At 39.7% G+C, this 15,892-nt stretch overlaps 1 protein-coding gene across 1 annotated transcript in view; it reads left to right on the top strand.

Annotated features, from left to right (window-relative positions):
* Positions 1 to 4,771: 4,771 nt before the first annotated feature.
* LOC117534574 (myotubularin-related protein 3-like) overlaps positions 4,772 to 15,892 on the top strand; it is a gene marked incomplete at its 5' end in the record, with an annotated part of 46,057 nt that continues 34,936 nt past the window's right edge. Inside the window, 4 exon segments of the mRNA XM_034198806.1 lie at positions 4,772 to 4,854; positions 7,267 to 7,327; positions 7,329 to 7,434; positions 13,452 to 13,548. Coding sequence (XP_034054697.1) covers positions 4,772 to 4,854; positions 7,267 to 7,327; positions 7,329 to 7,434; positions 13,452 to 13,548 — 347 coding nt within the window.

The raw sequence follows: 15,892 nt of genomic DNA, 5'->3' as shown, positions 1-15,892 counted from the left end.
TCTCTCTCTCTCTACAAATAATAAAAACATCCCCATGTTTGCCACCTCAAATATGTTCTCCGAGTTATCTTTTTTTACTTTAAACTGTTCTTATACTCCTCACATCAGACTGGCCACATGATTTATTACAACCTAGTGCCACGCCACATTTATACAGACATCGAGAAACCCTGTATCCGGCTTTCTCTCAAGCTTTATTTACAGGCAGCTCTAACTCAAGTGTTTCTACTATTGGACTAAGAAATGTTTAAATACCTTTTGATATAGGATATGTTGAGACGACCAAACGTCTCTTCTGTAAACAGGAAAGTTGTGCAATGACAAATCTTGCGCAACAGAAAAAGCTTTGACTGTTTCATTTCCTTCCCTTTTAAAGATTGGGGAACTTATTTCATATGCCAACAGAGGCTGGTGATATCCTCCATTTTGTTATTTTCAATTAATCTCAAGGAAAAACCAGTAGATATTAAACACGGTACTGCAGCTAGGGCTGCTCGATTATGGCAAAAATGATAATCTCGATTATTTGGGTCTATAATTGTAATTGCGATTATTAAATGCGATTATTCATTGACTTTGAAAACATCCATTTATTGTACTTTAAAACAAATACAAATAATAATTTGAACTGTTGAATTATACGTTCAGGGTAATCGACTGAAAAACCTAAACAAAATAAAATAAATAATACATTCATGTCTACATTTAAATAAATAATATCAAAAATAATCATGTGCAGTGTCACAACCTGAAAACTCCTTAACATATAGCCAACATTTTGGTAAAACATATTCAACATATTCCACTGGGTCAATAATTGATATCACGATTATTAAAAACGATTTACTTTGAAAACATCAATTTATTGGAGAAAAAACATTTGAACAGTATGTGTTTAACGGTATATACCCTGAACTTTAAATATAATTAAATACTATGATTTTCGTAATCGTTGCAAGCCATAATCATAATCGCGATTAAAATACGATTAATTGAGCAACCCTAACTGCAGCTGTAAATACTCAGATACATATACTGTGCAAAATATTCACAGAAATGCATCAGATTTCGTCCTGTTTTGGAAAATGGGTACTTACAAAAAAATCTGTGAAGCTTGTGTTAACGACACTCCTTATTTTAGGCATCTTGAAATAATATTTTATAATGAAAATAAACGTATGTAACAGGTTTAAGGACTCATTCCTGAGTACAGAGCTCTGAGCACAAGATAAATACCTTTTTTTCTGATTACATCCTGATTTAAATTAGAATTTGAACATTTTTAGAATATCTAATTCAAGCAAATGTACAGTTGTGAGTCTTCTGTTTCAGTTGAGGTGTCAAAACGATTTTTGTTTCTGTATTGGTATCAAAACCTACGTATAATATCAGAGAGCCCTTCATTTTTACGTCAATCTCAATTTTGGGGTTATACTATTTCAGTTACTTTGTATATTTGGAAAACTGGAACAGGTACCAGATCCAACATGATGGTATTGGCTCAAAACATGCCTTCTGTATAATCACATGTCATTGTTTGGTTCACAAACCCTCACATATAGGACATATTAAGCGGTCCTGATGGGTGCATCCCTTAGTTTGCTTCCTGTTTCTTCCTGCTGAAATTAATTGGACTTTAACGAGCCTCTGGCTTTTGGCTCACATCACACAGCCATCGTTCTCCTCACACATATTTGGACGGGTTTATAAAGGAGTTGTCAGAGTTCACAGATGGGGGTTGGGTGGGTGGTGATGCAGAAAGCGAGTTCGTTAACTGTCAGGAATTTTGACAGTGGCCAGATTAGGGATGTAGATTAAATTGTGGCTGCATGATGCTCAAACATCCGGCTGTGCTGCAATGACTTACACACACACACACACACACACACACACACACACACACACACACACACACACACACACACACACACACACACACACACACTGAGAATAGTTACGTACAGGCCAGCATCACTTTCATTATTGTTCTCTGTGTTTTGTTTTGAATAGAGTTGTTGTTGTGAGGTCTCAGTAAGTAACCCCGCAGAGCTGCACGGAGTGGAGTGTGTGTCTTCAGTGTGTAATGTGTGTGTGTCTGGAGGAGTTGCTCGTTCAGCCTGTTTAACACCAGCTGCTGATTACAGTATGTTGCACAGAAGTGAGTGTGAAGAAATATCCACTAAAATCATTCGATAGAGAGGTGCCGTGATGATGTGTGAAGACTAACGCTGAAGTTAGCCACGCAAAGGCTCCCTCAGCAAAAAGACTAAACTGTTTCCATTGGACTTTTTGCTTATTGCAGGAAATAAACAAGGATGCTGAGCTATTGTTGAGCTATAAACGAACTACAGCACGGTCACATGACTTCACTTCACCACCGCTAAGCTAAAGGCGGCTAATGTTGGGCTATAAAGGAACTACAGCACGGTCACATGACTTCACGTCACCACCGCTAAGCTAAAGGTGGCTAATGTTGGGCTATAAAGGAACTACAGCACGGTCACATGACTTCACGTCACCACCGCTAAGCTAAAGGCGGCTAATGTTGGGCTATAAAGGAACTACAGCACGGTCACATGACTTCACGTCACCACCGCTAAGCTAAAGGTGGCTAATGTTGGGCTATAAAGGAACAACTGCACGGTCACATGACTTCACTTCACCACCGCTAAGCTAAAGGCGGCTAATGTTGGGCTATAAAGGAACTACAGCACGGTCACATGACTTCACGTCACCACTGCTAAGCTAAAGGCGGCTAATGTTGGGCTATAAAGGAACTACAGCACGGTCACTTGACTTCACGTCACCACCGCTAAGCTAAAGGTGGCTAATGTTGGGCTATAAAGGAACTACAGCACGGTCACATGACTTCACGTCACCACCGCTAAGCTAAAGGCGGCTAATGTTGGGCTATAAAGGAACTACAGCACGGTCACATGACTTCACGTCACCACCGCTAAGCTAAAGGTGGCTAACGTTGGGCTATAAAGGAACTACAGCACGGTCACATGACTTCACGTCACCACCGCTAAGCTAAAGGAGGCTAATGTTGGGCGTGATGGCGTTTAGTCGTCTCATTTAGACACTTGTTATCAAATGCCGTTTTTAAATCCACCAGTGGGGTATTTACTGACTTATTTTATGTCGTAGAACAGAACGTTAAAATCTCTTCAGCTTGTGTTAACCACAGACAGGCTAACAACCAAAAACACATTCAGAAAACCATTGACCTCCAGACCAGGGGATGGGAAGTGCTAAAATGCTGACTAGTTGTGTTTTAGGACTCATTCCTGAACCAATCCATAGGCCATATAAAGGCATCTAACATTATAAAGTTGCATTTTAAAATGTTTTTGACCAATAAAGTGACTTAAAGAATCTCTGGGTGCAATAAAGCAGTTTTTTCCCGAAGTGTTTATATTATGCAACTTGCTGTTAAACAAACAATATATTGTGCAGCCCTAATAATAAAGCTGCCAATCATCTTTACAAAAGCTCCCATCAGGCAGCGACCCTGTCATTGTTTGCCCGGTGTTTGCTGCTGCTGTAGCCTCTCTGAACGCTGCTCATTAACAGAGCTCAGTCACAAGCAGCTCTCTTCCTGCAGTATTCAAAGTATGCTCTTAAGCAGATAGCACCTCTCTGTGTAGGGACGCTATTTGCCTTTGAACAGATAACACTGCAGCTCTTTGGGCTCAGAACAGTCTCATAATACACACATGCACACAGAAGGAGCCCCGCCGGTCATTATCGGCCGATATTCACTCTTAATAGTTTGATCGGTGCTCTCTATAAAGGCCGATCAGGAGAGCTGGATCTGATCGATATGGACATAAACGCGAGTGAAGTATAACCGGACAAGAGAGAGAGATCAGATCAGCTGCTGAGTCTGATGGAGACACGCAGCTCTGCATGATCACCTGAAGCTCCGCCCTCTGTTTAGCGAGCTGACCGGACAGCGCAAAATGCGTATATATGAAGTGTCATGAACGCAAAAAATCTACCCTCGTGGGGGCGCGCTCATGTGATTGGCTTAGAATGAAGGAGACATCTGATTGGCTATAGATAGAAAAAATTACAAGTACGAATCGGCTGAGCGTCAGGGGAGTCTCAAAAACCCCACACACGAATGCACAGCGATCCGTGCACAGAGAGCGGTTGTGTTTCAGGTGCAGAGGTTTTACACGGAAAACAAATATGTGAGGATCAAAAATACATATGTAAAACTTTTTTCTGTAATTGGATTTTATTTACATGTGTATGAAACGGAATACATTTGTGTGAGCATTTAAAAAGACAAGTGTGGATCCTTCTGTGTGCATGTGTGTATTATGAGACTGTTCTGAGCCAGAAGGGAAATGCAGCACAGATACAGTCTCACACTCAAGACATTCTCTTGCACTATTTAATCTATTTTATTTGTTCTATGTCCGATATATATGTTGCTCTGTTGGAGGAGCCTGTGATCTACACTGTAGCTACTGTGCTAATGACAATAACGCCTTGAAAGTAAAGAAGATGATGTGTACTAACAGAGTTCAGGGAGATGGGATGTGAAGAATTAATGGAAAGACACCTAGACAAGTCGTCTGTGGGACTGTTTGCACAACGCGGCTGAAATCAAATGTTTTTTAGCATGAAGGCATCACTAATTTGCTCCAAGGATTTGCAGTCACGCACTACTTTTACTGACTGCATGTGTGTGTGTGGTACATTTCCAATATATTAGATATAAAACATCTGTCTGAGTCTCCTCTCTCTCTCTCCACAGGTCCCTCTTCAGCTCATCGAGCATGTGGAGTGTCGGGATATGTTCCAGCTTCACGTCACCTGTAAGGACTGTAAAGTCGTCAGGTATGATCGCTGATACTCTCCTGCAGCATAAAGGCATTCCTGCTTTCACTTCCTCTTCGTCACAGGTGTAGGACACTTGATTTAGAGTCACCTTCATGTAAAGCAAGCATGTGAAGTAATGTGCAAAGCATTTCAAGTTAAAAGGAAACACCAAAGTGTTTCCAGACTTCAGAGGTGTCGATCGATTCAACAACCCAAATAACCAACAACTTCATATTGTATTTGCAGCCGAGCGTTAAAGGGAAAAGCTTCACTGCAAAGAGATAATATCTGTTACTTCACAATTCATACGAAAAACCTCTACCTCTGCATCTACGAGCCACTTTTGTTTTGTTTACTGCTGACAAATTACTTGAATAATATTTAGTATTATATTTTGGTTCACACTAGAAATATTTTATATTTAATTTTTCACTATTTATAATTTTAGACATTTCTTTTAGATTTTGAAAGAAAAACGAAATCCCATAGGAAATGCATGCAGGGTCATTTTTGACCCACTTATGGAAGCTTGGGGTAGAAATACAAAAACTACAATTTCTTAAAATGTATAAAATGTGAATGGCCTGATATCCAAAACATGTTTTTTGAGGAATGGCTGGAATATGAAATGATACAAAAATGTAATTGCAAAGATACTCTAAGAAAACCACCTCACCGGGTCAAAAAGACCCACTTATGCGTCTAAGGGTTAGAAACACAATAGTTAACCGTGCAAAAGACTTCATGGTGCAGGTGAGTTGCACCAACAGACAGAATGCGTTTAAATGACAAATGCCGGTTCAGCTGCATACAATTCAAATCTGTTATGCATTCATTCCTCTCCAAGTAAATCACTACATGTGAAGAACTCTTTAAACTGTAGCTGTAAAAATGTCTGGTATTCACGATCACATCTGAGTCTTGCTGTAAACACAAATACTTCTTCTCTATCGTCTGGTAGACATTCGCTTTCATTGTGATTTCAGGTTTATCCTTAAAGTGCTTCACTCTTCAAACACTTCATTGTCTGTCAACACTAGGTGCAGCCGTCCAATTACTGTCAATCATAAATACAGGTGCATCTCAGATGAGAGCCGTCTCTCCCTGTTTGACACGACGGACTGCTTTAAAACCCAGGAGATATCTGAAACAGGATATAAACACAGTACAATGTATATCAAATAAACTACAGAGTAGCCCCGTTTAAGCGTCCCGTCCGAGGCCGTGGCGCATTTCCATTACAGTTTAGGACCTGGGGTAGCAACGCAGTGTAGGCGGGGCGATCGGCTTTTTGGCGGGCTTTTTGGGCGGAGCGACGCTGGGTAAAACTGCAGTGGCATCATCTTCATCTTCATTTTTGTAGCTCCTCCGTTTACAAAAATGCTGTGTATAAAAATGCTGCAAGCTTGCTTCTAGATATATGCAACGCTAGGGATGATCTCGTGCGCGATCTTGTGACGATTCTCTCTGACCAATTAGCAGTCGAGAGTGTTGACGTCACTAGTTCAGCCCTGGCCTGATAGAACCACGATTTTATGGGGCCGGAAAAGAGGGAAAAAGTACCCGCTAGCCAGTGCTATGTATATGGAAAGGCCACCAAAAACTTAAACGCTTAAACGGGGCTACCCGCTGCAGTGGAAATGCGCCATAAGGGTTACATGTGTTATTGTTGACCTGTTGGAGGAACATGACACTGCAGATTTTCAGCTTTTGTGCGAACTGGATCATTTTAACACCCTGACAAATTACAAAGTAGATTATGTTGAGAATTTGTGTTTTTTTATTATCTAAATGGAGGAAATAAACTACTACGGTATTATGACGATTCGGCGATTAAATCATTTCTCAGATTGTTCTCCTATTTTTTTTTTACGTTTAATCTTTGGTTAATTTTATCCATCGTTTACAAAAGACGCTTAAAAGACAAAAAAACATGCCGTAAAATATTATTTAGAAATTGAAAAGTGTTATTTTACATGAGGAATGAGCAATGGTGAAAAACAATAACACATGTATTAATAAATAAATATAAAAAGTACACAAAAAAAATCATAAAAGAAAATCTCTAAAATTATAATTCCTGGTCTCGATCTCGTTGCCTCGTGCCTTCTCAAATATTTTAAGCGTTACTAAGGTGTAATGTGTGCTCTGACCTTTGCCCCCAAAGACAAAAAACATGCCGTAAAATATTATTTATTAAGTGAAAAGTGAGCAATGGTGAAAAACAATTTTAAAAAAAAGCAAAATATGAATAAATTAATATAATAGGTACACAGTAATATAATACAAATAATTATAAAAACATTTTTAAAAAATCTCTTAAAATATAATATTCGCATTGAAGTTTCTCGTATCCTTGTGCCTTCTCAAATATTTGAAGCATGAGTTCGTTCTAACGTTTGCGCTGACCTCCCCCCCCCCCCCCCACAGGTGTCAGTTCTCCACCATTGAGCAGTGTCAGGAGTGGCTGAAGCGTCTGAACGTGGTGGTGCGCCCCCCCCCCTCGCCTGGAGGAACTCTTCTCCTTCGCCTTCCACGCCTGGTGCATGGAGGTCTACGCCGGGGAGAAGGAGCAGCACGGGGAGCTCTGCAGACCAGGTCAGAAGAAGAATAATAATAATAGATTACATTTGTATAGCGCCTTTCAAGGGACCCAAGGCCGCTTTACACGGGGAACAAACAAGATCAGACTTCAAGATTTTACTATTAACCTTTAAAATCTTACATGAACTAGCACTTCCATATCTATCATCATTAATTACCCCGCAAATATCTACCAGGCTCCCACGATCACATACTGCCTCCTAATGTCTCCTTTCCATCCCCAGAATTCACAAATGATCCGTAGGTGTCAGAGCCTTTTCATTTCGAGCACCTCTCCTTTGGAATCGTCTTAAAGGACGCAAAGCTGTTTCTGTTGACTCCTTTAAAAGCAAACTCAAAACCCATCTCTTCGCATCTGTCTTCCTTGTAAACTAATTTCCATCACCTAGTTTCCATCTACATTACCATCACTTCTGTCACATGCTTTTATCACATGGCAATACTTATGTTGATGTATAACAGGGGTGGGGAACCTCCGGCCTCCGGGCCGTATACGGCCCGCGAGACAATTTGGTACGGCCCTCGAGGTAATTTATAAACACACGCAAAAAAGAAAAAAATGTAAGAAATCTAGACCGCAAAAAAAATTAAACAAGCGAGTGCCTGTTTTTCCTGGCCAAGGTCGGGGTCCTTGAACACAACACGAGCCGAACGTGTCATCACGTGGTATATGTCTCATCTGACAGGGGTGCAGTTCTGACGGAGAGCACCAGAACGCTGCTCCAGCACTTCAGACACTGCAGTACCGATAAGGAGCCGTACACATGCCGCAGTTTTTGCGTGTCTGTGTTTTAGTTGAAAGCCCAGTGCCGATCTGTCATACTGATCATACAGTCACTTTGTTGTTATTAGCATCTGGTTAGCTAGCTATGCTAACGAATATAAGACGCTTTTTCTCCAACCAGTGAGGTAAAGGCACATCTTTATATGATCATTATAGTTATAAAAAAATAAGAGAATACAGTAAACAGGTACAAAATACTATATGACAGTAAAACAAGTTGTTATTAATAAAGAAGAATACAGTTTGAAAGGAGAGTGATTTGTCAAATATTCATAAAGAAAAATAAATCTGCTTCCAGTTCTGTTTCATCTGGGTATTGAGAGATGTATCCATAGAGCTCCTCATGTTGCTCTCAAAGTGCACCAGATTGATGCTTTCAACTTCAACATTTAAAAACAAATCTTCCCGGGGGAGCATGCCCCCCGGACCCCCCTAGAGGGGGTTAGTTCCCCCCCCCACTTAAATCATGTTCACATGGATAGAAAACTAAATACATGTGCACACATCTTGTGTCCATATCTTTCTGTTTTGGTGGTCATGCCACACCGTGCACGTGCATGCGTGCACGTGCATGCAGATATCTGGATTAAGAGGTTGCTTTTTCTTTGCACAGCATGAAATGAATGGGCTGTGATTTTAGTTTTTTTAAGCAGAGGTCAATAATTTGCACGGCCCTCTGAGGATATTGTAAACATTGAAATGGCCCTTGAGAGGAAAAAGGTTCCCACCCCTGATGTATAATGTTGCATAATGTTTTTATATTTTTTATGCTATGACGTTTGTATTTTTGTTTTTGTATTTAGCTTTGTCCAGCCCTTTGAGGCATTTCTTGACATTTGGGGCTATAATAAATAAATGTTGAGTTGGACAAACAAACAAGAGGGGCAAATAATAAAGTAACAGTGAGCAGGTGAGTTAGGTAACCCCCGTCTCCTGATGACCTCATGTGGAGCCTGTGTTCACTTAGTGTCTGTTTAAACTGTTCCAATGAGGATAGGGTGCATGCAGTCGACTAAAAGCTCTGCACCTGCTCCAGCTCTTCTTTTTACAGCCCCTCTGAAGCTACTTTGTGTGTTGTTGCACCTGACTTGTTCTTTCTGAGCACTTGCTGCCGCTCCAACGGCTTCCAGTTATAATATTGTAGCTTTTCAGTGAAACCCCGGAGACGTCACAGCAGGCATGAAGGACAAGCCTGTTTTGACAGATAACAGTGATCCAAACAAAAAACCAAAAGCTTTTAATAAATATCATCCGGACCCCGCATGTGGCTGCCGCTCAGTGTTGTACTTCGATATGTACAACATGTATGAGTGTGTGACCTTTAATCTCCGTACTCCGATTGTCCTCCTCGCTCTATGGCAGTCAGACTGAGCGGCGACCAGCTGTTCAATACAAAGTGTGAGAGAAAGCATCATCCATTTAGTTTGAATAGTAAACAAACGGAGGTATAGTAGCTCCAACAGAGGATGAGATACAAGGGAGCGATGCTGGTTTATCACATTGTCGAGAATGTGTTGTCTTTGTTACGAGAAAAAGCAGAGGGAGAGTTTTCCTGATGAAATGCTGGCAGGAAACGGCCCAGCGCCTTTCCACTCAAAAACAAAGGCTCTTATGTTGACTCAGGGTCTTATCGGCAGAGAAGGCAAAAGTACACACATCCTTTACTCAAGTAGAAGTACACATCCTTTACTCAAGTAGAAGTACACATCCTTTACTCAAGTAGAAGTACAGATACTCGTGTTTAAAAATACTCTGGTGAAAGTAGAAGTACTGACTAAACTTCTTTACTCAAGTCAAAGTAAAGAGGCTTTGAAATGTACTTCAGTAAAAAGTACCCATAACTAGCAGCTGCTTTAAAGAGTACCTGACCTCCCTTTATATTAATAGAACAATAATGTCATTGTTAGCTAATGAATGTTTCCATGCTGAACAACGGCAACATGACAACGTTTCCATTGGTCCCTCTTCTTTAGAGAAGACCAGGAAATGATGGATACACGGATCGTGTTCAAATCAATAGGCACGCAATGACTCTAAAGAATAATGATCACGCATCAAACACACATTCAGACTAAAGGAACCAGCTGTTTGGAAAATGAGAGAAGTAGAAAGTACAGGTATTTGGGTTCAACATGTAAGAAGTAGAAAGTACAGGTATTTGAGTTCAACTTGTAAGAAGTAGAAAGTACAGGTATTTGAGTTCAACATGTAAGAAGTAGAAAGTACAGGTATTTGAGTTCAACATGTAAGAAGTAGAAAGTACAGGTATTTGAGTTCAACATGTAAGAAGCAGAAAGTACAGGTATTTGAGTTCAACAATGTAAGAAGTAGAAAGTACAGGTATTTGAGTTCAACATGTAAGAAGTAGAAAGTACAGGTATTTGAGTTCAACATGGAAGAAGTAGAAAGTACAGGTATTTGAGTTCAACATGTAAGAAGTAGAAAGTACAGGTATTTGAGTTCAACATGTAAGAAGTAGAAAGTACAGGTATTGAGTTCAACATGTAAGAAGTAGAAAGTACAGGTATTTGAGTTCAACATGTAAGAAGTAGAAAGTACAGGTATTTGGGTTCAACGTGTAAGAAGTAGAAAGTACAGGTATTTTGAGTTCAACATGTGAGAAGTAGAAAGTACAGGTATTTGAGTTCAACATGTAAGAAGTAGAAAGTACAGGTATTTGAGTTCAACATGTAAGAAGTAGAAAGTACAGGTATTTGAGGTTCAACATGTAAGAAGTAGAAAGTACAGGTATTTGAGTTCAACATGTAAGAAGTAGAAAGTACAGGTATTTGGGTTCAACGTGTAAGAAGTAGAAAGTACAGGTATTTGAGTTCAACATGTGAGAAGTAGAAAGTACAGGTATTTGAGTTCAACATGTAAGAAGTAGAAAGTACAGGTATTTGAGTTCAACATGTAAGAAGTAGAAGTACAGGTATTTGAGTTCAACATGTAAGAAGTAGAAAGTACAGGTATTTGAGTTCAACATGTAAGAAGTAGAAAGTACAGGTATTTGTGATCAACATGTAAAAAGTAGAAAGTACAGGTATTTGGGTTCAACATGTAAGAAGTATAAAGTACAGGTATTTGAGTTCAACATGTAAGAAGTAGAAAGTACAGGTATTTGGGTTCAACATGTAAGAAGTAGAAAGTACAGGTATTTGAGTTCAACATGTAAGAAGTAGAAAGTACATGTATTTGAGTTCAACATGTAAGAAGTAGAAAGTACAGGTATTTGAGTAGAAAGTACAGGTATTTGAGTTCAACATGTAAGAAGTAGAAAGTACAGGTATTTGTGTTCAACATGTAAGAAGTAGAAAGTACAGGTATTTGTGTTCAACATGTAAGAAGTAGAAAGTACAGGTATTTGTAGTTCAACATGTAAGAGTAGAAAGTACAGGTATTTGAGTTCAACATGTAAGAAGTAGAAAGTACAGGTATTGAGTTCAACATTGTAAAGAAGTAGAAAGTACAGGTATTTGAGTTCAACATGTAAGAAGTAGAAAGTACAGGTATTTGTGTTCAACATGTGAGAAGTAGAAAGTACAGGTATTTGTGTTCAACATGTAGAAGTAGAAAGTACAGGTATTTGTGTTTAACATGTAAGAAGTAGAAAGTACAGGTATTTGAGTTCAACATGTAAGAAGTAGAAAGTACAGGTATTTGAGTTCAACATGTAAGAAGTAGAAAGTACAGGTATTTGAGTTCAACATGTAAGAAGTAGAAAGCTACAGGTATTTGAGTTCAACATGTAAGAAGTAGAAAGTACAGGTATTTGAGTTCAACATGTAAGAAGTAGAAAGTACAGGTATTTGTGTTCAACATGTAAGAAGTAGAAAGTACAGGTATTGAGTTCAACATGTAAGAAGTAGAAAGTACAGGTATTTGAGTTCAACATGTGAGGAGTAGAAGTACAGGTATTTGTGTTCAACATGTGAGAAGTAGAAAGTACAGGTATTTGGGTTCAACATGTGAGAAGTAGAAAGTACAGGTATTTGAGTTCAACATGTAAGAAGTAGAAAGTACAGGTATTTGAGTTCAACATGTAAGAAGTAGAAGTACAGGTATTTGAGTTCAACATGTAAGAAGTAGAAAGTACAGGTATTTGGGTTCAACATGTGAGAAGTAGAAAGTACAGGTAATTTGGGTTCAACATGTAAGAAGTAGAAAAGTACAGGTATTTGGGTTCAACATGTAAGAAGTAGAAAGTACAGGTATTTGAGTTCAACATGTAAGAAGTAGAAAGTACAAGGTATTTGGGTTTCAACATGTAAGAAGTAGAAAGTACAGGTATTTGAGTTCAACGTGTAAGAAGTAGAAAGTACAGGTATTTGAGTTCAACGTGTAAGAAGTAGAAAGTACAGGTATTTGAGTTTCAACATGTAAGAAGTAGAAGTACAGGTATTTGTGTTCAACATGTAAGAAGTAGAAAGTACAGGTATTTGTGTTCAACATGTAAGAAGAAGAAAGTACAGGATTTGTGTTCAACATGTAAGAAGTAGAAAGTACAGGTATTTGAGTTCAACATGTAAGAAGTAGAAAGTACAGGTATTTGAGTTCAACATGTAAGAAGTAGAAAGTACAGGTATTTGAGTTCAACATGTAAGAAGTAGAAAGTACAGGTATTTGTGTTTAACATGTAAGAAGTAGAAAGTACAGGTATTTGAGTTCAACATGTAAGAAGTAGAAAGTACAGGTATTTGAGTTCAACATGTAAGAAGTAGAAAGTACAGGTATTTGAGTTCAACATGTAAGAAGTAGAAAGTACAGGTATTTGTGTTCAACATGTAAGAAGTAGAAAGTACAGGTATTTGTGTTCACATGTGAGAAGTAGAAAGTACAGGTATTTTGAGTTCAACATGTAAGAAGTAGAAAGTACAGGTATTTGGGTTCAACATGTAAGAAGTAGAAAGTACAGGTATTTGAGTTCAACATGTGAGAAGTAGAAAGTACAGGTATTTGAGTTCAACATGTAAGAAGTAGAAAGTACAGGTATTTGGGTTCAACATGTAAGAAGTAGAAAGTACAGGTATTTGGGTTCAACATGTAAGAAGTAGAAAGTACAGGTATTTGGGTTCAAAACGTAAGAAGTCAAAGTAAAAAGTCGTCAGAAAAGTAAGTAGTGGAGTAAAGTACTGATACCAGAAACATGTACTTAAGTACAGTAACAAAGTATTTGTACTCCACTACTTCCACCTCTGCTTATCGGTTATCTCCCCTCTCTCCGCAGGCGAACACGTCACCTCCTGGTTCAAGAACGAGGTGGAGAGGATGGGCTTCGACACTCAGAACGCCTGGAGGATCACAGACATCAACAGCAAGTTCAGGTGATCACAGCTTCCATTCACAGATCCTGCTGCTGTGGAGGGATGATCCCCGCTCTGCTCTCAGCCTGTGGTTCAGACAGAGGGTGGTGTGTTATTGTACCCGCGCTGATATGAGCCCTGCCCAGGGTTAGGTGTCTGCAGACAGGTTGCAGTCAAATTGTCCCAAAGATCAGCTCCTATCGTCTTTTCCTATCCACTATTCTTTTACCTCTGTGTGAAACGTCAAATGTATTTATTATAAACGTGTCAGGCCTTAAAGGTCACCTATTATGCAAAATCCACTTTCCATGTCTCTTCTACATCAACAGGTGTCCCCTCTTCTTCATGTCTCTTCTACATCAACATGTGTCCCCTCTTCTTCATGTCTCTTCTACATCAACATGTGTCCCCTCTTCTTCATGTCTCTTCTACATCAACATGTGTCCCCTCTTCTTCATGTCTCTTCTACATCAACATGTGTCCCCTCTTCTTCATGTCTCTTCTACATCAACATGTGTCACCTCTTCTTCATGTCTCTTCTACATCAACATGTGTCCCCTCTTCTTCATGTCTCTTCTACATCAACATGTGTCCCCTCTTCTTCATGTCTCTTCTTCATCAACATGTGTCCCCTCTTCTTCATGTCTCTTCTACATCAACATGTGTCCCCTCTTCTTCATGTCTCTTCTACATCAACATGTGTCCCCTCTTCTTCATGTCTCTTCTACATCAACATGTGTCCCCTCTTCTTCATGTCTCTTCTACATCAACACGTGTCCCCTCTTCTTCATGTCTCTTCTACATCAACATGTGTCCCCTCTTCTTCATGTTCTTTCTACATCAACATGTGTCCCCTCTTCTTCATGTCTCTTCTACATCAACATGAGTCCCCTCTTCTTCATGTCTCTTCTACATCAACATGAGTCCCCTCTTCTTCATGTCTCTTCTACATCAACATGTGTCCCCTCTTCTTCATGTCTCTTCTACATCAACATGTGTCCCCTCTTCTTCATGTCTCTTCTTCATCAACATGTGTCCCCTCTTCTTCATGTCTCTTCATCAACATGTGTCCCCTCTTCTTCATGTCTCTTCTACATCAACATGTCAATCAATCAATCAATGTTTATTTATATAGCCCAATATCACAAATGTTACATTTGTCTCAGTGGACTTTACAGTTTGTACAAAATATCAGTATGACAATACGACACCCTCTGTCCTTAGACCCTCACATCGTACAAGGAAAAACTTCCGGAGAAAACCCACAGTTTAAAGGGAAAAATGGGAGAAACCTCAGGGAGAGCAACAGAGGAGGGATCCCTCTCCCAGGACGGACAGACGTGCAATAGATGCCGTGTGTAAATTGAAAAGATAATACATTTGCAACATAGGTAGTCCAATGTTTGGAAATGCATGTGTGTATAATAGGAAGATGAATCCACGAGGATATCCATCCAGGGCCTATGATCCAGGACCACAGCCACGACTCAAGATCCAGGGCTCGCGATCCAGGACAGAGGAGCGCAGGATCATCCATGACTCCGGATCCCGGCGTATATAGACACCAAAAAGAAAGACATTTGGGGAAGCTGGGTTAATCGGAACATGAGAGTACACAGGTATAGACAGAGAGAAGGAAGAAGTAAGATGTCCCCCGACAAACTAAGCCTATATCAGCAAAACTAGGGGCTGGATCTAATCAGCCCTAACTATAAGCTTTATCAAAAAGGAAGGTCTTAAGCGCACTCTTAAAAACGGATAGCGTGTCTGCCGCCCGAACACAAACTGGAAGCTGATTCCACAAATGTGGAGCTTGATAAGAAAAGGCTCTGGCTCCCATTGTACTTTTAGAGACTTTAGGAACAACCAACAACCCTGCATTCTTGGAACGCAATGCCCTAGTAGGACAGTAGGGTATAATGAGTTCTTTAAGGTAAGATGGCGCCTGCCCATTAAGGGCTTTGTAGGCGAGAAGAAGAATTTTAAATTCTATCCTGTGTTCTATAGGGAGCCAGTGTAAGGCAGCCAGAACAGGAGTAATGTGGTCCCTTTTCCTAACTCTGGTTAGTACACGAGCCGCAGCATTTTGAATCAGCTGAAGCGACTTGACTGACTTCTTGGTACACCCTGATAATAAAGAGTTACAATACTCCAGCCTTGAAGTAACAAATGCATGGACTAGTTTCTCTGCATCGTTTTGAGGCAAGATATGCCTGATTTTTGCAATGTTACGTAGATGGAAGTAGGCGGTCCTTGAAATTGATTTTATGTGGGCGTTAAAGGATAAATCCTGATCAAATATAACACCAAGATTCCTTACAGTCTCACTGGAGGCCAAATTAATGCCATCCATAGTTAGTATATC

The sequence above is a fragment of the Gymnodraco acuticeps genome, unplaced genomic scaffold (assembly GCF_902827175.1).
Source record: "Gymnodraco acuticeps unplaced genomic scaffold, fGymAcu1.1, whole genome shotgun sequence".
Taxonomy (NCBI): domain Eukaryota; kingdom Metazoa; phylum Chordata; class Actinopteri; order Perciformes; family Bathydraconidae; genus Gymnodraco; species Gymnodraco acuticeps.
This window is presented reverse-complemented; position numbering and strand designations above follow the sequence as displayed.